The sequence below is a fragment of the Echinops telfairi genome, unplaced genomic scaffold (assembly GCF_000313985.2).
Source record: "Echinops telfairi isolate 266 unplaced genomic scaffold, ASM31398v2 ScPeMD7_7457;HRSCAF=8495, whole genome shotgun sequence".
Classification (NCBI taxonomy): domain Eukaryota; kingdom Metazoa; phylum Chordata; class Mammalia; order Afrosoricida; family Tenrecidae; genus Echinops; species Echinops telfairi.
The window spans coordinates 26,001,884-26,026,047 of NW_022111357.1; the positions used below are offsets into that span (position 1 = coordinate 26,001,884).

General features: G+C 42.2%; 1 protein-coding gene across 1 annotated transcript in view; it reads left to right on the top strand.

Annotated features, from left to right (window-relative positions):
- Window positions 1-24,164, top strand: part of UBR4 (ubiquitin protein ligase E3 component n-recognin 4) — a 130,221-nt gene that overhangs the window by 3,472 nt on the left and 102,585 nt on the right. Inside the window, exons 2-17 of the mRNA XM_004705144.2 lie at window positions 4,359-4,456; window positions 5,957-6,060; window positions 6,806-6,935; window positions 7,053-7,192; window positions 8,486-8,588; window positions 8,815-8,956; window positions 9,088-9,212; window positions 13,895-14,019; window positions 14,629-14,688; window positions 14,780-14,970; window positions 18,359-18,458; window positions 18,568-18,705; window positions 19,130-19,247; window positions 19,562-19,749; window positions 21,464-21,623; window positions 21,739-21,824. Coding sequence (XP_004705201.1) covers window positions 4,359-4,456; window positions 5,957-6,060; window positions 6,806-6,935; window positions 7,053-7,192; window positions 8,486-8,588; window positions 8,815-8,956; window positions 9,088-9,212; window positions 13,895-14,019; window positions 14,629-14,688; window positions 14,780-14,970; window positions 18,359-18,458; window positions 18,568-18,705; window positions 19,130-19,247; window positions 19,562-19,749; window positions 21,464-21,623; window positions 21,739-21,824 — 2,008 coding nt within the window. The remainder of the gene's footprint in view (window positions 1-4,358; window positions 4,457-5,956; window positions 6,061-6,805; window positions 6,936-7,052; window positions 7,193-8,485; window positions 8,589-8,814; window positions 8,957-9,087; window positions 9,213-13,894; window positions 14,020-14,628; window positions 14,689-14,779; window positions 14,971-18,358; window positions 18,459-18,567; window positions 18,706-19,129; window positions 19,248-19,561; window positions 19,750-21,463; window positions 21,624-21,738; window positions 21,825-24,164) is intronic.

Sequence of the window (24,164 nt, forward strand, 5' to 3'; positions counted from 1 at the left end):
GGTCTATTTGGTCCATATAGACCAAAATTTTAATCAAGGACACCCCCCACACCCCCCCCAGTCATTGGTGTCCCACTTCAAATCTGGTCACCTTACCTAAAGGACAAAGTAGAACCGAGCTGCCCTTGTGGATTCCTGGGGCTATGAATCAAGCCTCGGCTTTCTGCTGAGGCGTCCTTGACGGGTCTGACTTGCCGACCCTGTGGCTAGCAGCCACTGTGGAACCCACAATGTCACTAGAGCTCCGGAAATGTCATTAGATTTTTGAAGAAAAAGTCATTGAAGTTAAAAAATATATATATCATTTTCATTTCCACTGATGGTCGCTAGCCTATCTTTTAAATGGCATTACATTTCAGGACCTAAGTGGATCAAGCAGATAGTATATGTAGAATTAATTTGTGTAATTGCTGAATGTTGTCTTCTGTTTTAAACAAAAAATCCCACTGCCATTGAGTCAGTTCCGACTCAGAGCCCCTCTGTAGGGTTTCCAAGATTGTAAATCTTTACAAGAGAGACAATGTCATCACCTAGTCACTGTGAGTTTGAACCGCTGGTCTTGTAGTTAGTTAGCGGACCAACCCAGGCTCCTTTTGTTTTAAGATAGTGTCAAATAAAGAATTATCTTTTAAAACTCTACGCAGGATAAGCTAGTAAGCATGGTTGTTATTGGACAATAATTTTGATTTACTCAGTGATTAAAAAGAAAAAAAATGCCTCTTCTGAGCCAATCCTTCATGGGCCATCTTGGTCTCCTTAGGGCTAAATCTCTTTGAGAGCCTCTGCTTCCTAGGAGCTGTGGTGGTGTAGTGAGCTATGCACTGAGCTGCTAACCACAAGGTCGGTGGTTTGAACACACCAGGCACTCCCTAGGAGAACCACAAGGCTGTCTGGTACTGAAACCCCAAAGGGGCGGTTCTAGACCCCTCTCCAGGGTCTTGAGGAGTTGAAGTTGACTTGATGGCAGTGGGTTTGGCCTCCTAGCTATTTGATAAAATTTAGGCCAGAGACCTATTTAAGAAGGTTATCACAACTCTCTATTAAATAATGCACAGTCATTTCCTAAACCTTTCCAAAGGAAGTGAGGGAAGCACTATGGCCACGGTCTTTTATACGTGTGGTCTTTTATACTTAAAAATGCTGGTGATCACCATACAGAGAGTCCGCCACCAAAATACTGGTAAAGTAGAAGATCCTTGAGAATGATGGTGGCAACAAATGTACAAATGTGCTTGACACAATGGATGTATCTATGGATTGTGATAAGAGTTGTATGAGTCCTCAATAAAATGAGTAATTAAAAAAAAGACACACAAACAAATCTTAAGAGAAAAGACTGTTTTTTTTGGGGGGGATATATATATATATATATACCTTTCAAGATTTAAAACTAAGATCTGACATGATGACTTAATTAATTTAAATAATTAAACCTTCAAAAAGGTTTAATGTTACAGCTCTGTGTGTTTTTTTATGACCGTCTTAATTCCACAGGATTTCTTTGGTTAAGTGCTGGTCAGGGAGTTTTCAAATTGTTTACTGACGTGTTGCTTTTCAAACTTGTCAGACTAAATTATGGTCCTAAAAATTCAATGACTGAATAAATTTGTTAATATGAACTAGAAAAGAAAAAGAGGAAGACCCTTGGCAAGATGGATCGATCCACTCAGTGGCTATAACAATTTGCTCAAACGTAACAATTAAGAGCATGGCGCAGGACCAGGTGGTGTTCCTTCTGTGAACATAGGGTCTCTATGAGTCAAACCAACATGACCGCACCCATCGCACCACCAGCTACTGTGCCCTGTGAGATTAGCCCTGTGACTCTAGGTTTTCCATGCCTTCTCATGTTCACCGGGTTGTCAAGAATGCGAGGGACGTGGCCGTAAGGAAGTTCTCTGGTTGACATGTGCTAAATAATCACTCTGGGACACACAGCAGACCTATAGTAACGTTTAAAAGAATGAATAAATATGCCTGTCAGTGTCATGAAAGAAATAAACAGTGGATTCTGTATTTGGGAGATGATAAGCTTATTGAGCAGAAAGGGCTTTGTGGTGTATCCACAGTTTACACCAGAGGTAGGAATGGCAGTCCGAGAGGTGGGGTAAGTGAATCTTTTAGCACTTTATTTTGCACGGCCCTCCAATCTGCCACCTTCCTAAAGAAGTCCCATGTTTCCAGCCACTGGCCACTTCGTATTTATTAGATGTCAGGTTGGGTTTCTCTAGCTGGCTGCTGTTTCCTTTCCCGGAAGTGCACTGATATAGCATGAATCGGAAAGCTACCCACTCTGTCTTGCAGTGGGAGTTTAAGGGTTCAGTGGTGGGATTGTTGTGCAGTTTGTGGGAAGAAGCCAGTGTTGTAGGGAGACAACTTGACAAAGAAAGGAGTCCTGTTTTTTACCTTTTAGTTTCTTAGTTTTCCTCATTTGTGTTATATTTGACTAATTTCTTCACGCTTTCTCTTCCTACCTTTCTGTTTTTTATCCCATCTCCCCATTTATTTGCTTCTTGGGGATTGATTGTCAGGTTCTTGAGGAGAGAGGGTGGAGTAGGGAAGTGTAACAACACATCTTTACTAGGTGACTCATACAGACTTGGTACTTTAAAACCAAGAGATAATATTTTGTCCTTTGGGCCACATGCCCATATTTCTGTGCTCCTTCCTGCAAGTCTTTTTCCAACTCTTTCTTACTGGTTTATTCTTAGTTACCCTAAGCACATCATAAGTGTGGCTCAAGACTGCACCATTTTTCCTGGGCCAGGCTCTACCTTTACTGTGTTTCTTATCGCAACAAGGCAGTTGTGTGTTTCTAGGACAGAAAGTAGGGTTCATTGAATTATAATGTGACAACATTGAAACAATTAGGTGAGTTTATTCCTATATTTTGAATCAATTTCATTGTTTGAATGGAAATGAAAGAATGAGTTTCTCTTTTGTGCTGGGCAGGTTCGCCACTGAGTTTTGGCACAAACCTACTCACCTAAAAAAAAAGTGATGATAAACAGCTCTGACGTTCTGACAAAGCCAGGAAGAGAAATAACTTGGTAAAAAAATGAAACTGCAGCGTGGGAAAACCTTCAAACACTGACTAAGGGAAGAAGGAAGGGAGGGAACAACTAACGAACATATGTGAAGCACAAGCAAGGGAATTTGCTGACTATGGTAGGAGCCTTGCAAAAGGGACAGTTACCACAAACCATGAGTGCTCCGTGATGTTCAGAGGTTTTTGTTTTCTCCATTTTAACTATTCTGATGTTGTGACAAAATAGAAAAATCCATCTAGGGGCTCCAGGAGCTCTCTTTTTCTCTTGGTGGAGAAGAATCTATGCTAAAGGGCTCATCTTTGATAACTACCCATTTATCTTTGATAAATCTTCAAATAGCAAAGTTCTTGCAAGGCCAACATTTTCAGTGGAGTTTGAAGTGATCACCACTCATAGCTGGCACCTTTTGGAGTTTGACTTACCTTTGGATACTGTGTTGAAAGCTTGGCTATTGATAAGAACCCTGACTTTGCTGGAGAGTTAACTCACTAAGGAAACTAGCAAAATCTCTCAGCTCTGTCCATTTAATAGGATACATTTTAGTCTTTTCTTTGCCTTTATGTTTCATGGATTCGGGGTTAGTTTCTGATTGATAGAGCAAGGTGGAAATGTATCTAGATTTAAAATCTAATGGAGTGGAAGATTTTCACAGAAGAGGGTTAAAGATGAGAGTTGTGGATTACACAGAATCTGTTGTAATCTAAACTCGGCGACCTTGGCGGTAGAACTATGATACCTAGTGAACTTTGGTTTGTAACACAGATTGCAACCTTTCTTTGAAAGGTTGACTGTTCAAACCCACCCAAAGGTATTAGGAAGTAAGGTCTAACAATCTGAGAAGTTCTATTCTGCTCACGTGAGGTGGCTGCGCGTTAGAATCAAGTTGTGACCACACTAAGAACAAGATGGTTTCTCAAGGAACTTGATTTGTTGACTTGTTTGGTCTTCAGAATGGACTCTACCACTATTTCTCACCAACCACAGGGGATTGTTAGCTTTTGTTCTTTGCCAGTCAGTAAATAGGACAAAATGGTGTTCTGTTAAAATTTTAGTTACATTAAAAAATTCTAAGTGAGTGTGAACTGATGTCCTGTTTATTAGCCTCTGCTACTTGCTAACCCTGATACTTTGAACCAGGTATTTAATTTCATTTCTCTAAGTGTCACTTTCCCGTCTTACACATAGAAATGCTGGTGGTACATACCGAGTAGGGTCATTACAAGGTTTAAATAAAATAATACCTATAAAGTGGATATCGGACCTACAGGAACCACTCACTGAACGTTGGCTGAATTATTCTGTTTGCAGCGAATCTGAAATCTTGCACCACGAGAAGCAGTATGAGCCATTCTACTCATCTTTTGTTGCACTTTCCACACACTATATCACAACAGTGTGCAGCCGCAGTAAGTATTCCACGCCTGTCACTCCCTCGGAGGGCTTGTGAATAGGGGGATTGTCCTCTGGGGAGGCTGTCTGAACAAGTGGCTGATGAACTCTTATGTTTTTGTACTCCTAAGCTGGTCACCCAAGAATGGGGACAACACTCAGCTATAATGAGGCTCCACAAGTGACTCTCAATCTATAGGCCACCCAAGTGGGATTTAAGAACAGCTGGGCTTAATACATAAGACCCGGATGAGGTAAATCTTTAGAGACAACAGCTGGACCAGTAGATTCCAAGGGACAAGACGGGGGAGACTGGTGAGAAATGGGGCACTAGCACCAAGTACACAGACAAAGAAATGCCCTAGAATTGATTGTAGTGATGGTAGCACAACTCTTGTGAATGTGATTGACCTATTGAAATGTATGATATGGGAATTGTACGTTGGTGAGATTGTTAAAAAATAAACGGATTAAAAACAGACCAAAAACTGAGGTTGGATAGTACTTCAAAACTGATTAAGCCAACCTGCCTTCTTTGTCAAAATGCTTTATTGTAGATTTCATCTGTGTAATTGTGAATGTATTAATACTTACACAGTAGTGGTGGATACTGATCCCAGGGTTAGCAGCCACTAACCAAGGTTCTATTTCTTACCTGATTTTTGGTATAAAAGTGAATTTTCCTTGTGTGTTTTTTGGCTTTCAGTTCCCAATTTTCTTAACTTTTCTACCCACCAAAAGGGACCAAACCTTTATTTTACACTGTTTATGAATTTTTACATTTTCAGCTATTTTTTAATCTAATAAATTGCCGTGCAGAGTGGTTTACTAATGAGCCAGTAAAGTGAATGGTAGATTCAGAGTTGGATACTCTCTCAGTGTCAAATACTGTTTATTATTCTGCTGGTACTAGTGGAATCCCTGAGAGTGTAAAGAAACTTGTGTAGGATACTTCTCATGAAAAGGGATGTAGAATTTATGGGGAAGGAGAGCTCTTGCTATGAGCTTGTGTTGTGAGCATGAACTCTGCCCTGGATCTTCCCCAAAAGGCCAAGAAGTGCCGAGAATGAACCCTAGAGCCAGACTTCTTGGATTGGACTCTAGCTGGGTGATGTTGGGCAAGTCGTCTCACCTCTCTGGCCCTTTAAATCATTTCTTCATCTGTTAAAAAATGAGGGAGAAATGAGATAATAATATAGTAGTCACTTCATAGAATTGGCCCAAGGATGAAATGAGTTACTACATTAGAAGTACTTGGAATATAGTGCTATTGTTATAATTATCTTAATTTTAAGTAAATGTAAGGGAAATAGATGATTCATGGCCGATTATTGACTGTCAGTCCCAAGATGCGTTTGCTTACCTCTTAGGACCTTGGCAGTGAATAAACAGAGATTTTTATCATTGAATACTGTTGGGAATGTTTGCCACGTGGCGCCCAAGGCTTGATTTATTAACAGTGAGACTGAAATGTGTTAGAGCAACCTGATGCTAACAAATGCTTATTCTTTTCTCAGTTCCCCGGAATCAACTTCAGTCGGTGGCAGCAGCCTGTAAAGTTCTAATTGAGTTTTCTCTTCTGCGCCTGGAGAATCCTGATGAGGCTTGTGCTGTGTCCCAGGTGAGAGTAATGGGCCCTTAGTTTGTGCTAAATGACCCTCATTTTTGAGTACAACTATGACTGTTGAAGAGGAGATGGCAAAGATCCAGAGGTCAACGCTCATGTTTTCTATAATGGGCCAGAGAGTAAATATTTGTGGGATACACGTCTCTATTGCACTACTCAGCTCTGCCTATGGAGTGTGACATGGCATGGCCTTAGAGTTCAGAAATGAATGAGCAGGAGTGTTTTCCAGTATGCTTTATTTACAGCAGCAGATGGTAGGGGTTGGGCCCCTGATACACAGGTTTGCAGAGACTTTCCCAAGGATTATAAACTTAGCATATCTTCATGGGCTAGGCTGATACCATAAAACCAGTGAAGTGTGCTAGTTGAGGGGTTTGTAACCCCATCTAAAGGGTCAGGTACTAGTAGTTGGCTCCCACAGATTGTTGCCAGGCAGGAATAAAGGCTCACGCTGGTTACTCATGAATTTTTGTGAGAACTAAGAAATCTAGACTTGAATTTGGAACTTTCCATTTTAAAAAAAGTTTGCCACTCATTTAAATTAAGGGGTGGTGGTGGTGGTGGGGCGAGTATTATAAGAACAAAGTAAGCCTAATCAGAGTAGGGTGTGAGGACCATGTGTGTTTTTTACCCCAATTTGCAGTTCCTGATTTGAATCTCAGTTTTGGTCCTGTGCCGGTTAGAATTCCCCAAAGACTCATCTTCTGAGTGACATATTTGAGTTTGTTTACTTTTCCAGAAACACCTGATCCTCCTGATCAAGGGCCTGTGCACTGGCTGCAGCCGACTAGACAGGACTGAAATTATCACTTTCACAGCAATGATGAAGTCCGCCAAGTTGCCACAAACAGTGAAGACACTGTCAGATGGTGGGTGCTCCTTTGACAAAGGTGCTTGCTTGGCCACATCCGTGCCTGCTTTTTCCTGCGTTGCTTCTAGTGTAGCCTCTTCATCCCTTTTTTTGCCTTTTGTGTTTGTTTTCACAGTGGAAGATCAGAAGGACCTGGCCTCCCCAGTAAGTCCAGAACTGAGGCAGAAGGAGGTACAGATGAACTTCTTGAATCAGCTCACTTCAGTTTTCAACCCCAGGACTGTAGCATCCCCACCCATCAGCCCACAGGCTCTGGTGAGTTCCTGAGCCCAACTCGAAGGACCACGGTCACCTCTCTGCAACTGGTTATGATAGTAACACTAGAAGAAATAAATACTACACAGGTGGGCTCAAATACACCTGCTATGCGAGGATGGCATAGGACTGGGCACTGTTTTATCCTGTTATGCACAGGGCTGCTCTAAGTGGGCACTGACTCAATGGCACCTAATAGCAACAATACTATTTGTGATCTAGAAAATGAGATATATGCCTGATAGGAAAAAAAATAATATAATGGAGGAATAGCAAACAAAAAGTAACATTCATGCTCACAGCTCTACACAGCCACCGCCATTAACAAACAGTTAAACCATTCTTTGGGGCATTTCTCAGCATAAGCCATTCTCAAGAACATGCACAATTCTCCATAAAAGGGATCACTCCATGCTTGCTGTAGTATGTATTTCTTTGTTACGTATTTTTCACTTCCCCTTAGGAAAACAACTTTGTCTTGAGCATTAGTAGGAATTTTCCCAGCGTGCCTCGAGGAGTCTGAAGGGTATTTATGGAGTATTTTAGTTTCCTAGCCCTGTTATAACAGAAGTAGCTCAAATGGGTGACTTTAAACTGCAGACATTTATTTCCTCACAGTTAGAAGGCTGGAAGTCTGAATTCAGGGCACCAGTTCTAGGGGCAGGCATGCTTGCATTCTCTGTCAATCCTGGGGGAAGATCCTTGTCTCTCCCAGTGGCCGTAGCCCAGCTTTCCTTAGTTCCTTGTTGGTCTTCAGTGGCATCTGTCTTCCATTTATGCTTGTATGCCCCTGTGTTCTGGCTGCTCTAACATTACTCAGAAATCCCTGGTTTTGCAGAAAGCACAGTTAGTGCTCAGCTGCTGAGAGGTCAGCAGCTCAAACCCACCCACCGCTCTGAGGGAGAAAGATGTGGCAGACTACTTCCATAAAGATTCACCGCCTTTGAAACCCAATGGGGCTGTTCCAGTCAGCCTCATCGCATCACTGTGAGTTGGAATCAACTCCATGGTGCAGGGGCAGGGTTTGGTTTTGGTTTTAACATTCAGAAGAGAGTTGGCTTCAGAGATGCTCGGTGGCTTCATTAACATAACAAAGAAGACCCTGTTCCCCAGTGGGATTACAGCCATGGTTTAGGGGTTAGGATTTCAACATAGATTTTTGAGGGACACAAATTCACTCTGTAACATGGAGCTACTTTGGAGACTTAGTTTGGCTTTGAGTTCCAGGGCAGCAGGCAATAGATAAATGATAGCTGTCTTAATAAGGCTTTCATGTCTTACATGTTTCTTCAGGGGGAAGGAGAAAATGATGAGCAGTCGTCCACAGACCAAGCTTCTGCTATCAAAACAAAGAATGTTTTCATCGCTCAGAACGTGGCTAGTCTTCAAGAGCTTGGTAAGAACTCCTGTTCATCTGCTTACGAAAATCCCTTTTTAAAAAGAAAACAAACTGCGTTGTGGTTTGGGTGAGGTTTACAGGGCAGAATGGCTTTCCATTCAACAATTCGTATGCAGTTTGTTTTCGTGATATTGATTTCATGAACCTTCTTTACCTGTGTTGCTTGCATGTGGGGAAGAATAAAGCCAGAGACAGAGGCCTGTTCACCTTTTCATTAACTCAGGTGGCTCAGAGAAGCTACTACGTGTGTGTTTGAACCTGCCATATTTCCTGCGCTATATCAATCGGTTTCAAGATGCAGTGTTGGCCAATTCTTTCTTCATCATGCCTGCAACAGTCGCAGATGCCACTGCTGTTCGTAATGGGTAAGATGCTGCCAGGGTGAATCAGCTGTGTATTCTAGGAGGTGGACCTGGTTGACTTTCTTTAGCGACCAGATTATAGAGGCAAGTGATTCTGTGAGACGATTTTGTTAATCTTCTCTCTTATGTTTCAGGTTTCATTCACTGGTGATTGATGTAACTATGGCCCTGGATACCCTTTCTCTACCTGTGCTGGAACCTCTTAATCCTTCTCGCCTACAAGATGTGACCGTCCTCAGTCTAAGTTGTCTGTATGCAGGTGAGCGTTTATAGTGTCTGGTCTCATTTTCTCCGTGAAACCCAGGCATACTCTTTGGAAGCCACAAAGATCCTTCTGGGCACTCTAACCTCTAGTCTACTCTAGTCTCTTCACCCAAGGGTCATCTAATAGCTCATCCAGGTGAGATAGGCCTCAGCACTTCAGAGATTTTCCAGTTCACCTGGTGGCGTTATATGCACACTTGATATTCTAGTATGCACACATAGTAAATAGGGGTTTTCTGGGTATGAGGCAAAATGCCAAGTACCATTGGGCTATTGAGATTAAACAACCTGCAAGTCCCTGCCTTTCTTTGGGGAGCCTGCAGCTGAGAAATGATGAATAGACAGGATTATATAGAGGCAATAAGAGAAGAGAAGTATAGACTACTATGTAGACATAAAGAGATCAAGTTTTTGCTGTGGGAGCAGGTTTGAGGAATGTGTTATGAAGCAGGTACACTTGTTCATTTGGAAAAGTATAGCAATTTCAGAAATCTACATGGTTCTGCAAATAGAGATATGGACAGGCAATCTTGGAAATTTCATCTCGGGAGCATTAAGAAAATGATGGTGTTGAGTTAGCTCCCTACATTCTATGATGAGCTTTATTTTGCACATCTGGGGACAAATGATAATATAAAGATGAAGCCATCTGTTCTCATAGAGACCTTAGAGTGTTTTTTAAAAAAATAACCAAACTCATTGTCATCGAGTCATTCCTTTAGGACTGGGTAAAACCACCCTGATGGATTTCCAGACTTAACTCTTTAAGGGAGTAGACAGATTGTCTTTGGAACACAGACCTGCTGGTGGTTTCAAACTGCTGACTTTGTGGTTAGTGAGCCCAATGCATAACCACTTCTGCCAGTAGGGCTCCTAAAGTATTTCAGATGATATTCTTCATTAACTTCTATTTATCAAAGAAAATGAGTGAGAGGTGAGAAGAAAGTACTAAGGAGGTTCAGAAGGGGAAGAGCTTATTTTTACTTGGGGAGGCAGCAGTCACGAAGCAGCTCTGATGTATCACGTAAGGCAAGTAAGATTTCAGTTGGATGTAGTAGGGAAAAAGCACCCCCGAGTCTGAGAAAGCACACTGTGTATTGTAGTATTAAATTAAAAGTGTGTTGAGAGATGTGGGGTGCCAGCCCCCACCCGCTGCTACTACTATTACTACTACTCGGGTTCGGTAATGCACAATTGTACGGTTGAGATATATAAGTATTATATTAAAGTCATCGAGAGCATGAGAGATATAACAATAACACAGTCAGGCATGTTACATGGTACCATTGCTCACCTCAGCCCAGCTTAGTGGTCCACGTGGAGAGAGGGGGAAGGGAAGGAGGGAAAGGGAACAAGGGAAGGGGGGAAGAGAGTCAGGGAGGTCAGAGTCCGAGAGCTCTATATTGCTGGCTTGGCCTATATACCTTTTGGGGGCATGCCAGCCCACTAATTACAGGTAGAGACATACATCACAGGGAGGGGTTACACTACAGGTAACACAGTAATGAGAGGGTGGTCGAGGGGGTGGTCTCTGGGTCTCCATAGGAACCATTATCAGTAGGGTGCAAACCCCTCCTACAGGAACCAAGCTAATGGCCCCAAGTTTCAGAAAGAAGTAGTCCATTGTCTCCAGCAGCAGGGAGCAGGCCCAGTGCAGTCTGGCAATTTATCGCCCTCAGGGGGGGAATGCCTGCACATCTGACCTCCCCCCACAGTGTATGATGATACATGTGTGCCTTTTTAAGTCTGCACATGAGTGTTACAGAGCTGGAAAGAAAGGGTCCAGGCACAAAGAACTTAGAATTCCAGGTTAAGCCCACATTCTGGAGACAGTAGAGACCACTGTAGACTTTGAAGGTCATGTGGCCATAGTTTAAGGTGACCAGATTTTAGCATTAGTAAAGCAGGACACCATTGAGAAAACTCATATCCTGGTGAAATAGCCACATGGCAGCTGAAAACCGTATACCCTAGCTTGTCGTGCATTCTTTCAAAAAATCTGGACTTTTTAAAACGTGCGGGACATGGGGAAAAATCGTTAAAAATCGGGACCTCTGGTCACCTTACCGTAGCTGTATTGTTGGAAACTATCCAGGTGGTACTGTGCCTGCTTGAGCTAGAACAGCAGCAAAAATAATCCAAGCCTGTGGATGCACATGAGAATGTCCTCGCTCAGCCCACCTCCAGTATTTTTTTTTAAATCATTTTATTGGGGGCTCATACAACTCTTATCATAACCTGTACATCCACCATTGTGTCAAGCACATTTGTACTTTTGTTGCCATCATCATTCTCAAAACATTTTCTTCCTACTTGAGCCCTTGGTATCAGTTCCTCATTTTTTCCCCTCCCTCCCCGCGCCCCCTCCCTTATGAATCCTTGATAATTTATAAATTACTATTATTTTGTCATATCTTACACTGTCCGACGTCTTCCTACACCCACTTTTCTGTTGTCCGTCCCACCAGGGAGGGGGTTATATGTAGATCCTTGTGATCGGTTCCCCTCTCTACCCCCCCTTCCCTCCACTCTCCCGGTATCGCCACTCTCACCATTGGTCCTGAGGGGTTCATCTGCCCTGGATTCCCTGTGTTTCCAGTTCCTATCTGTATCAGTATACATCCTCTGGTCTAGCTGAATTTGTGAGGTAGAATTGGGATCATGACAGTGGGGGCGAGGAAGCATTAAAGAACCAGAGGAAAGTTCTATGTTTCATTGTTGCTACACTGCACCCTGACTGGCTCGTCTCTTCCCAAGGACCCTTCTGTAAGGGGATGTCCAGTTGTCTACAGATGGGCTTTGGGTCCCTACTCTGCACCCCACCTCATTCACAATGATAATATTTTTTATTCTTTGATGCCTGATACCTGATCCCTTCGACACCTCGTGATCACACACACAGGTGCTTCTTCCATGTGAGCTTTGTTGCTACTTAGCTAGATGGCCGCTTGTTTAATCTTCAAACCTTTAAGACCCCAGACACTATATCTTTGATAGCCAGTACCATCAGCTTTCTTCACCACATTTGCTTATGTACCCACTTTGTCTTCAGCAATCATGTCGGAAAGGTGAGCATCATGGAATGCTAGTTTAATAGAACAAAGTTTTCTTGCATTGAAGGAGTACTTGAGTGGACTGCCTCCAGTATTTTAGTGTCCTGGAGCTCTGCATTGAATTCTTCTATCTTTTAATTTGGGCTTTGTTAATTTCTGTATTTGAATTTTTGCATTTCCAGGGATTTTTCTTGACTCAGATGTGGAACTCTGTGTTTAGTCAATAAGTAATTGATGTCAATTAGGATTAAAGATCCCTTAAAAGTTGGATTAAAGATCCCAGGTTTTTTTTTTTTTTTAACTTAAATAATTTCAGATTTGGTTTGTTATTGAGGTTTGACCCTTTGAGATTTGGTTGAAGAAAGGGATTTAGCTTTGATGTCTTGCAGAAATAACAAGATTGGCATTTGTCATTTGCTAGGGCTGCCGTCACAGGAACATCTCAAGTTCAAAAGAACAGAAATTAATTTTTTCATAGTTTTAGGTAGCTAGAAGTCTAAATTCAGGATGCTGACTCTGGGGGAAGGCTCTCTCTGTCCACCCTGGGGAAAAGTTCCGTGTCTCAGCTTCTCTGGTGGTCTCTGCAGCATTTCTTGGCAACCTCCACATGGTGCCTCTGTGCCCAATGTATTATTTTTTCTTATTCAAAAGTGAGGAAGTTTAAGAAACCTCCTATACTGTATGCCCTCAATAACACAACAGAGAAAACTTTGTTCCCAAATCGGATTTCCCCTACCAGGTGTAAAGAGCTAGGGTTCCGACATACATTTGGGGGGAGGACACAATTCAATCCATAATGGGATTTTTTTCCTTCACAATCTAAACGTTTTTGATCTATTTTTTATTCTTTAAGAGAGATGAATATATTTCATATTTAAAAACTGTTCTAGATTTACAGAAAAATTGGAACTGATAATACAGTTCCTGTATGTTTCTCCTCAACCCCCATCCGCTTCCCATATTATTGACATCGTAGATTAGCGTAGTACATACAGCTGACAAGCCTATATTGATACCTGTCTTGGCATTGTTGTTAATAAAGATCCCTAGTTACATTAGGGTTCGCTTTGTATTTTCCCGTGCTCTATCCCCACCCCACCCACACCTCTGCAACCCATGATCTCTTTGTCTCTATAGTTGTACCTTTTCCTGAATGTTACATAGTTAAAATCATACAGTATGATTTAAGGTATTTTCGTAGTTTGATAGCTTATATCTTTTTCTTGCTGAATACTGTTCCATTGTGTGGGTGTACCTGTGTCTGCCTATCCACCTATTGAAGGACATCTTGGTGGTTTCTAGGTTTTGGCAGTTATGAATAAAGCGTCTGGCGGCGCTGTTGGCTACGTTTGGATTGCTAACCACCAGCAAGAGAAGGATGAGACTGTCTGCTCCCCAAAAGAGTTCAGCCTTGGGAATCCTACATAAAGTTGCTATGAGTCAAAATCGGCTCACTGGCACTGGGTTTTATTTTGGCTTTAGAAATTTCATATGCAGCTTGATACGTGACTTTCAACTCATTTGGGTGATGGCTGTGTATACCTTTAGTAATCAAATAATGGAATTGCTTTTGCTATGAGTCTTTCCATGGCCAGAATTGAAATCCAGGCATCTTCTTTTTCAGGTGTGAGTGTGGCAACCTGCATGGCCATTCTTCACGTGGGTAGTACCCAGCAGGTGCGGACAGGGTCCACCAGCTCCAAAGAAGATGACTATGAAAGCGATGCGGCTACTATTGTCCAGAAATGTGTAAGCCAAACATCTGGGCCTATGGGGAGCTGTCATGAGTCAGGTCATACAGTACCGTCGGGTTGACTTTCTTTGGTATAGAGGGAAGCACTGAGTAATTGTCACACTCCTTCCATTGGGGTATCGGGTCTCAGAGGTAGGTATTCAGCTGGTTTATTAGTTGGATTCGTTTCCATAAGTGTTTCCCTTTTCTCCGTTAGTTCAATGGAGAGCACTGAAATTTCATTGTTGTAGTGGGCCTTAGAAAAGATTTATTCAATAAATGTTTTTGAGGTCTTCCTATGTATCAGTGTATTTTTAGTGAAGACGTACAATGAACAAAAGCATTTCAGATGGTGATAAGTGTGGAAAACATCAATGTGAAAGACAGTGACTTGGTGTGGGGGTGGCGTGCTGCTGTAGGTAGACTGGGTGGATTCAGAACCTCTCTGAGAAGGTAATCTCTTCGAGAGTTGAATGAAAAGAGGGAGGCAGCTCCATTGGAAAGTCTAGTGGACCTGTATCATTGAAAAGTGACCTAAGGAGATTGAATGAATTTGGGGAAGGATTTAACATGTACAGTGAAATGTGTCAGTTTGCTCAGATGTTTGAATGTTTGCTTTTGAGCAGCTTGAAATCTATGACATGATTGGACAAGCGATCAGCAACTCCCGCCGGGCTGGTGGTGAGGTAAGAAGCTGCGTCTCCTGTGCTCTGTCTCGTGGTCTCTGAGATGTGAGCATCTCCAGGCTCATACTTGTATTCTGTGTCTTTGTAACAGCACTATCAGAATTTCCAGCTGCTGGGTGCCTGGTGTTTGCTCAACAGCCTTTTCCTCATACTGAACCTCAGTCCCACCGCCTTGGCTGATAAGGGGAAGGAGAAAGACCCACTGGCTGCCCTTCGAGTGAGAGACATCCTTTCTCGTACCAAAGAGGGAGTGGGCTCACCTAAACTCGGGCCTGGCAAAGGGTATGTGTCCACTCAGCTGTCACCTGTGTGTGCTTGTTGGCCTTTTTCCTTGTCATTTTATGTTGATGGGGGGCTAACACCACTTCTCACTTGCACATTGATGGAAACGTTTGCCTCCGGTTAAGAGCCTGACTTAACGGAAAAGAAAGTGGGAACCACCCACTTAGAAGCTTCCTGGAAGAAAAACCTGGTGATCTGCTTCCAGAAAGATAACAGCCAAGAAAACCCCATGGGGCAGTTTGACTCCTGTCACCTGGGGTTGCTGCCAGTCGACAGTCGGCCTGCCAGCACCTCACAACAACGTAAAGGTCCCTGTGAGTCAGAATTGACGCAACGGCAGTGGGTTTGGGGTACCAACATGCCTGGTTTGAACTTAAAACTAAGGTAATGAGCATATGTATTTTGGATGAGTTATTCATTCTCCAGTTTTCTTCCCTTAGTATCATGTAGAGAAAACATCTGTTTAATACTGTGCGTATGAGGATTTTCATGAGGTTGAAGTCAGGGAAAAAACATGGTTCTGTTTAATAAAGTGGGTTTTTGGAGTTGAAGTTGAGTGTTCACTTGATTTCTAACTTGTAAAGTGAGGATCCTTTCAGGCTTTGTAGCTTGGTATCTGAAACATTTGCTACCATTTGATGACACCTGGGTAAATAGTTCTTTCTAGGGGACAAGCTATAGCTGTAACTTCTGTCTGAGGCTTTCTTTCCTAAGTCCAGGCTTATGTGCATATCTCATTTCTCTGTTGCGTCCCTATTATGTAATTAACTCCCTGTCATTGAGTCAATTCTGACTCGTAGCGGCCTTGCAGAACAGAGTAGAACTGCCTTTGTGGGTTTCTGATGCTGTAAATCTTTATGAGAGCAGAGAGCCTCAGCTGGACCAATAGGTAATGTCATGATAAAGGAGAAAAGATGGACGTGGTCAAGGATCTAATCTTGCTTGGATCCACAGTCAGTATTCATAGAAACAGCAGTCAAGACATCAAGCCACACATTACATTGAATCACCCTGCTGCACAATATCTCATTACTGAAGGGAAATTGTGTCACTTTGAGGAATAAGGTGCACTTGGCCCAACCATGGTATTTCTGGTCACCTTGTATGCAAATGAAGGTTGGATGTTAAGTAAGGAAGACCAAAGAAAAGTTGATGTATTTGAATTTTGGTTCTGGTGAAGAATATTAAAAAATACCCTAGACTGCCAAACAGATCCGTCTTGGAAGAAGTACAGCCAGAAGGCTCCTTAGTGAGACTTCAGCTCATGTACTTTGGGCAGGGCATCCTGCTTGGTAAAATAGAAGGGCAGAGGAGGAGGATGGCCCTGGTGTGCAAGTTCCAATGACTGCAACCACGGCCCCCGCATAGCAGCATTCGTGAGGTTGACATAGGACCTGGTAGGGTTTCGTCTGTTGTGCAGAACTGACTGGATGGCCCCTCATCACAGGTTGGAAGAAGGACATTCAGAATGCTTTGTAGAAGACGCCTGTATTTTGAACATGTTATCTAGGGGGACCAGTCTCCAGATGACGACATCATTCTTGATAATAAAGAGGACCATCGGAAACGAAGACCCTTGCCAAGATGGATTACCACAGTGGCTGCAGCATTGGGCTCCTACACAACAGTAGTTGTGAGGCTGGCACAGGACCAGGCAGGGTTTCATTTTGTTGGATATACAGCCACCCAACAACACCAGTGGAGCAACTAGATCACCCGAGATAGGCTTTGAAAGTACTCCTGACATGATCTGGCAGTGGCTGAGGACTTAAAAGATGGCATCACAATATTTTGTCCTAAGTAATTGGGATGTGTGATTTATTAAAATGGGAAACACTGGTTTAGGAGTATGTTTGATGAGAGAAAGAGGAAGAAATAGGTTATTTGATCTTATGCATGCTGAGTTTCATATGACTGTTAGACATCTGGGGTTGAGTAGGTAGTTGGATCATAAGTCTGGAGTTGGTTGTCATATTCTAGACCTTGTTCAACAGATTATTCACCACGTGTCTTCTCTGTGCCAAGAGTCTGTGTTGGTCCAAGACGTGCTGTGATTAGAGAAAACAAACAAAAACCCTCACACAATCCCAAAAGACGTGAAAGAGGTATTTATTCAGTATATGTAAAATTGCAATGAAAGTATTATAATGGAAGCATTTGACCGGGTAAGGGCATTTAAGACAGGAAATGCTGAGGGAACGTTAAGATCTGGATTAAGCACGGGCGATGGTAGGCAGTAGGAAAAGTCGCTGTGAGTGTCTGAGAAGCAACAGTGATTCGTGGGCTTGTGATTTTATTGGTGGTCCCCTCCATCCTGGCATTGACGGAGTGGGAGCATGCCAACAGACCTATCCTTGGAGACACATGCAGTTCCATTTTAAAGAGGGCTGTTGTTTCTTCAGATCTTAAAAAGAATATGTTAGATAAATAACCATAAACATGAGCAGAAGGAGAAAAGATCACCCCAAATTCTGACTTTCAGATTCGTCAACATTGTTCCACACATTTTGCTGTGGTACACAAATGTAAAATATGTTTCCAAAAAAGGAATCACTGTATATAAACTGTGTTGTAGACATCTGTGCAATGTTGCTGATACAGATTTTACATAATTTTTAATAGTTAGTGGTATCCTGTATAAATATACCATAGATAAAGTGATTCCCCTGTTGGTGAATATTTAGGTGGTTCTAAACTTCTTATTTTGATAAGTCTCATTTTGATAGGCCTTCTTAAACATAAATCTTTGTGAACTTCATTATTGCCTTTGGCAAAATTCCTAGAATTACAATTATGACAAAAAGCACGTACATTTAAGAATTTGAAATGTTTTGTCAAAACTGCTCCATTCCCACCAACTCTGTATGCCCATTTCTCTACAGTTTCTTTGACAATGGATGCATTATTAGTGTTCGTACTTGTTTATCTTGGAGGAGGAAATATTATTATGTGGTTCTTATTTGTGTTGCTTTGATGGCTAGTGTGAGAGTGTTTCCTTTCACACATCTATCGGTTCGTTGAGTTTCTTTCTTGTAAACTGCCTTGTGTGTTTGACTTGTTGCTCTGTGGCGTTTATCCTGTTTTCTTACTGGTTTACATGAGCTCTTTTTGAGTTAGATTTATTACCGCGTTGTCCTATGGACATCTTGGACAAAAGAACAACCCATAATTTGGAAGAGTTTCTTCAATGTGTGTGGATCCTCAGGCTGTTCATGGATGGGCTTCTGAAATTTTATGTGGATTTTGTGGGGCAGTGCAGTTTTTCTCCCCTGGAAAAAGTTCATCCTCAAAGGGATCATGGACCCCACAGTGCCACAATCTACTGCCTCAGAGCTTGATTCATGAGTCATTCTTTTAAGGGTGTTCTCTTTGTTTTTCCTTTGTGCAGACATCAAGGATTTGGAGTGCTCTCGGTAATATTAGCAAACCATGCCATCAAGCTGCTGACCTCTCTCTTTCAAGACCTGCAAGTGGAAGCTCTGCACAAGGTGAGGAGGCTAGTCTCACTAATGGCTAATCTAGCGTGATCCACCAAATCAAGTGGTTATTTGATGTTCACTCATATCATTAATTCTCTTTTGATGTTGTTACCTTCAGGGTTGGGAGACAGACGGTCCCCCTGCAGTCCTGAACATTATGGCTCAGAGTACCTCCATACAGAGGATCCAACGGCTCATCGATTCTGTCCCCCTGACAAATCTGCTGCTGGCTTTACTCTCCACTTCCTACAGAAAGGTGGGAATTTGAAAAAGCTTCGAATGGTTATATAACCTGTTCTGACCTTACATAATGACTCATTGCAAGCTCAAGTTTTTAGTAATGTTTTCAAGATGAGATCATTTTGTAACAGGTTGACATAGCTCAATGTTTGATTCAGTTATTGATGGAGAGCCTCGTGAGATTATCATGGCTGTTAGCTGATTTGTGACAATTGGCGTGCTGAAGCAAAACATAAGCGAACACTGTAGAAATGATCATTTTTTTCAAGTCTATACCAGATCTGTGGTTGGCAAGGTGCAGTGATGACTATCTAGGCGAAATATTAGAAGGAATGCTTCATGAATTTAACAAAAAGAACAAGCAGTGTTCCATGTGGTGAATGAGACTCAAGGGGGGACTCCCCTTTGGTAGTGACCCAAGACAACCATGCTGTCCATAGGCGTGTGTCCTGCAGCGTCAGAGGAAGGGTTCCATGAGCAGCGACGCCAGCGCCTCCACGGACTCCAACACTTACTATGAGGATGATTTCAGCAGCACCGAGGAGGACAGCAGCCAAGGTAGAGGCCCGCTCCACCTGGAGCTTTCCTAGTCGCTTCCTCTGATGCACTTCTCGCTCCCTTTTCTTTGGTGTCTGTCCACCTGCCTAGCACGGCTGTTTGCCTTGCTTTTGACGTGGGCACTTTTCTAAAACAGTACTTGGAAAACATTTTAAAAATCTGTTATTTCCAGAATGATGAGGGCAACGAATGTACAAATGTGCTTGACACAATTGATGTATGTATGGATTGTGATAAGAGTTGTATGAGCCCCTAATAACAACGATTTTTACAAACAAAATCTGTCATTTTGTCAACTTTTCTCTTTTTTTCAGATGATGACAGTGAGCCTATTTTGGGGCAGTGGTTTGAGGAGACCATCTCCCCAAGTAAAGAGAAAGTGGCACCGCCTCCCCCACCCCCTCCCCCTCCGCTGGAGAGCTCTCCTCGAGTAAAAAGCCCTAGTAAGCAGGCCCCTGGTGAGAAGGGCAACATTTTGGCTAGTCGAAAAGATCCTGAGTTGGTAAGAGTGGCTTTCTTACGTTCTGTGGGGACAGGGAAATGAGTAAGGGGCTGAGAAGTGGATCATTTGAACTAGCTTACTTTGTAGGTTGCATTAACCGTGATGTTTAAAGGCCGCTTAGTGTTGCTTAGACCTCATGTATACTGTATTGGTTCTGTTTGATTAAATGCCTTGTGATCCTGGGACTGTTTCCTTGATTGAGAGTAGTTTAACTGACAGCTTCGTATTGAAGCTCTTCTAATCCACCCAGTGGCTCCGTGGGAAAATAATCTGGTGGTCTGCTCATGTAAAGATTATAATCTAGGGAGCCCTATAAATTCTCTGTCGTGTAGGCCACTCTGAGTTGCATTGAGTCAATAGCACACAACAGCTTACCCTTTGAATCAGACAGAAGTGAGCGTGAGTCCTCCTTCCACCACTACTGGCTGGGCAACTTTGAGAAAGAATCTGAACGTCCCTAAGCCCTATTTTTTGTTTTTAAATTCAATAATAGTTTCGTTGACATAGCTTACACAATACAGTATCTCGATTCACATACAATTCTCAATTCTGTTGCTTAGTCCCGAGACAAGTTATATAATCATCAGTGCTATCAGCTCCCCCGCCCCTTGTCCTCCCCCGCTTCCCATATCCTCAGGGAACCATTACTCCTGTTTTTGTTTTTTGAATCATCCCCACCCCCCCACCCCCTGTTACTGTTTCTAAAGGGTTCTCTATCATAACTTTCATGTACTGAACAATCTTGCATATACAAATCAACATACTTGAATCCAACATGAATAATGAGGTAAAACAAATACCTTAATAGTAAGGGGAGGAAATAATGAGTAACTAGAGGGTATTTATGTGGTTCATCAGTACCATACTGAACCATGTCTGAGCTGTAGTTTTCTTATCTCCTGTAATGAGGGGATTATTGTACCTGCCTCCTAAAATAGATTGGTATACCATACATGTTTTCTAACTATTTGTTCATGAATATTTATTGGTAACCTACTAAACAAACATCTGCCCTCTCTTGAAGACATACTCCTGAACTTGTCAGACACAGTTCTTTCTTAGAACTTACAGTTTAGTCAAGGATGTGGCTTTAAAAATATCTACACACTAATTTTTCACTTTAATTTTGGGAATTCTACCATAGCAACCCTATGTAGATTAAGAACTGCCCCTTTGGGTTTCCAAGGCTGTAGATCTTTTCGTGAGCAGAAAGCCTCATCTTCATCCCACAGGGCAACTAGTGGATTCAAACAGCTGAACTTGCGATTAGCACCAATTTGTAACTCACTACGCCATCAGTGAGCCTTTGGGAATTTTATATATGTGTAAAATGACCATTAATACAGACAGATTTTAATATATTGATAATATCTTAGAGCAAGACAAAGACAAGCTATGAGAGCATGGAAGAAATGGATCAATCTTTTTACAAAGAATAGAAATTCCTTGTCTGTACCTGGTGAAAATTAATAAGAAAGATGATCATAATTAATCCCACCATAGGTGACTTAAGATCTGACACTTAAAAAGATATATATCTGAAAAAACAACAACAAAAAAAACCCCAAAATATATATATCTGTTGCTTTAATATATAATACAGTGCGTTTATTGCTTGAGACTTCTGGGCGTATTTTCTTATTTGTATTCAGGGTTTGTAGAAGCTCTGTTCATGAACTTTATCTCTTTTTTGTTTTTGGTTTTATTCTTTTAGTTTTTAGGATTGGCTTCCAACATATTGAACTTCATCACCTCTTCCATCTTGAACTCTCGGAATAATTTCATCCGAAACTATCTGAGTGTATCTCTTTCAGAACACCACATGGCCACTCTGGCCAGCATTATCAAGGAGGTGGACAAAGATGGACTGAAGGGTCAGTAGAGGAGAGGAGGGGATACATACATGCCTGGCGGGTTTGCTTCCTAGTGGAGTTTGAGTATTGACCAAGCTGAGGGTTCTGGAATAATTGGTTTTCTCTTGGTCTTCAGGGTCATCGGATGAAGAGTTTGCTGCTGCTCTGTATCACTTCAACCATTCTTTGGTAACTTCTGACCTTCCGTCACCTAACCTGCAGGTGTGTGTGACCTCTCCCTATCCCGGCCAAGCACTCTGCATGTTCTCTCCTGTTAAAGAACCTAGTTGCTTGCTGACGCCCGTCACTGAAAGACGATCGAGAGATTATTCTAGTGTGTACTTTTGCCTTAATTAGTATAATTTCAAGAAAAATTGGGGGGGGCTTTATACTCAAGTGACTGAGGAGGCTTACTAGGAAAGCTACAAAAGTAAACCTCAAAGACCGCCCAGTGATTATCCTAGTAGGAAAATGGCAGAATGCACAAGAAAGCAATTGATCAACGCGTGGTTGTTGGGTGCTGTTGAGTCCGTTCCACATCAGGGCGCCTATTTGCATGTCAGAAAAAGCACTCCCCATCTTTCCTCATCCTCGTAATTGTTAAGCTAGTGCTCGTTGTCGTAGCCACCGTGTCAGTCCATCTTCCTCCTTGCCACTGCCCCCTGCTTTAGCAAGCATAACGCCCTTTCCCAAGGACCGGCTCTCCTAATACATGTCCAGTGTGTCTGAGATGAGGTTTTGCCATCTTCACTTCCAGGGAGCCCTCTGGCTGTACTTCTATCCAGACAGAGCGGTTTGTTCCTTGGTCAGTTCAGGGGACTTTCAGTTTTCCTCGCCAGCAACGTAGTTCAAAAGCATCCACTTCTCTTTGGTCTTTCTTCCTTAATCAGTGTCCAACTTTCACACACATGTGAGGCGATTGAAACCATGGCTTGAGGTCGGTGCACTTTAATCCTCAAAGTACCATCCTTTCTTTGTAACATTTTAAAGAAATCTGTGCGGCAGATTTGTCCAATGCAGTGTGTGGTTTGATCTCTTGACTGCTGCTTCCATGAGCATTGATTATGGATTCGAGCAAGAGGAAATCTTTGACAGCCTCCATCTTGTCTCCATTTATCATGATGTTACCTTTTGGTCCACTTGTGAGGATGTTGGTTTTCTTTACATTGAGTTGTAATCCATGCTGAAGGCTACAAACCTTGATCTTCACCAGCAAGTGCTTCAAGTGTTCTTCATGTTTAGGAAGCAAGGGTGTGTCTTGTATGTACCAAAAGTTGTTAATAAGCCTTCCTCCAATTCTGATGTAGTCTTCTTTATCCTAAGTCCAAACAATAGGAAAGAAATGTTTTTCCTCTAGAGCAGTGGTTCTCAACCTTCCTAATGCTGCGACCCTTTCATACAGTCCCTCGTGGTGACCCCAACCATTAAATGATTTTCGTTGCTACTTCATAACTGTAATTTTGGTATTGTTATGAATCGTAATGTAAATATCTGATATGCAGGGTATATTTTCATTGTTACAAATTGAAAATAATTAAAGCATAGTGATTAATCACAAAACAATATGTAATTATGTATTGTGAAATATTTGTGTTTTCCAATGGTTTTAGGCGACCCCTGTGAAAGGGTCGTTTGACCCCCAAAGGGGTCATGACCCACAGGTTGAGAACCGCAGCTCTAGAGAATGGCACCTTTAAGACTCCTTGTCTTAATAATGTCCTCTGAACATTTGTAAAGTAATTCCAGATTTTGTGTGGACATGCACCTTGACTGCCCATAATGACTGGCCTTATGGCAAAAGATATCCTTAGACATATGTTCATTCTTTCTCTAAACATGATGCTTATGAAGAGAGTGAAGGCTAGTCAGTCTAACTTTCTTATGCTATTGAATTCCCATACCTTGGGCCTTTTTTTTTTTTTTTTTAATTCATTGGCAGTTAATACATATATCATTCCTACTTTGTATGGAGTAATGTAGAAAGCCTCTTTACTCAAGTTTGCCTAACTTCTGTTGCAAGACACAGTGACCTCTAAGGGAAGGTAATAAGATATGTCCCAATCCATAAAAGTAAAGTAATACAAGTTAAATCTTTAAATTGTCTCCAACTGGCCAGGCAATGAAGAATTATGACTTAAGAGGGGAGGTCTGTTTCAGGGAGCCAGGAAGCAGAGACCCTGGGTTTTGCTTTAGACGTTTTGGGAGGCCAGTAAAGTGAACATGTCTAGAAAAGAGTTGGAAGTGTGAGCCTGAAGTTCAGGAGTTAACGGATCGATAATTTAGGTTTGGAAATTATCCACACAGAGGCATTTGTTGAAGTACTGAAACAATGAGGTGGATGGAGGATGAACGCGGAGGCTAAAGCCTCAGAAGTACCAGCATTGATGAAGGGGCGGAGGAGAAAGGGACCGTTGAGCTGGGTTCTGCTACTTCACGCTGGTTCCATTTTTCTTCTCAGACAGTCATTCTCTTAATTAGAGCTTGCTAAGAGTTGGCATGCTGGGTATGGTTTTCAGGGGGGAAATTTGATGACCCCAAACCAGCTAAGTCTGAGGAATATAA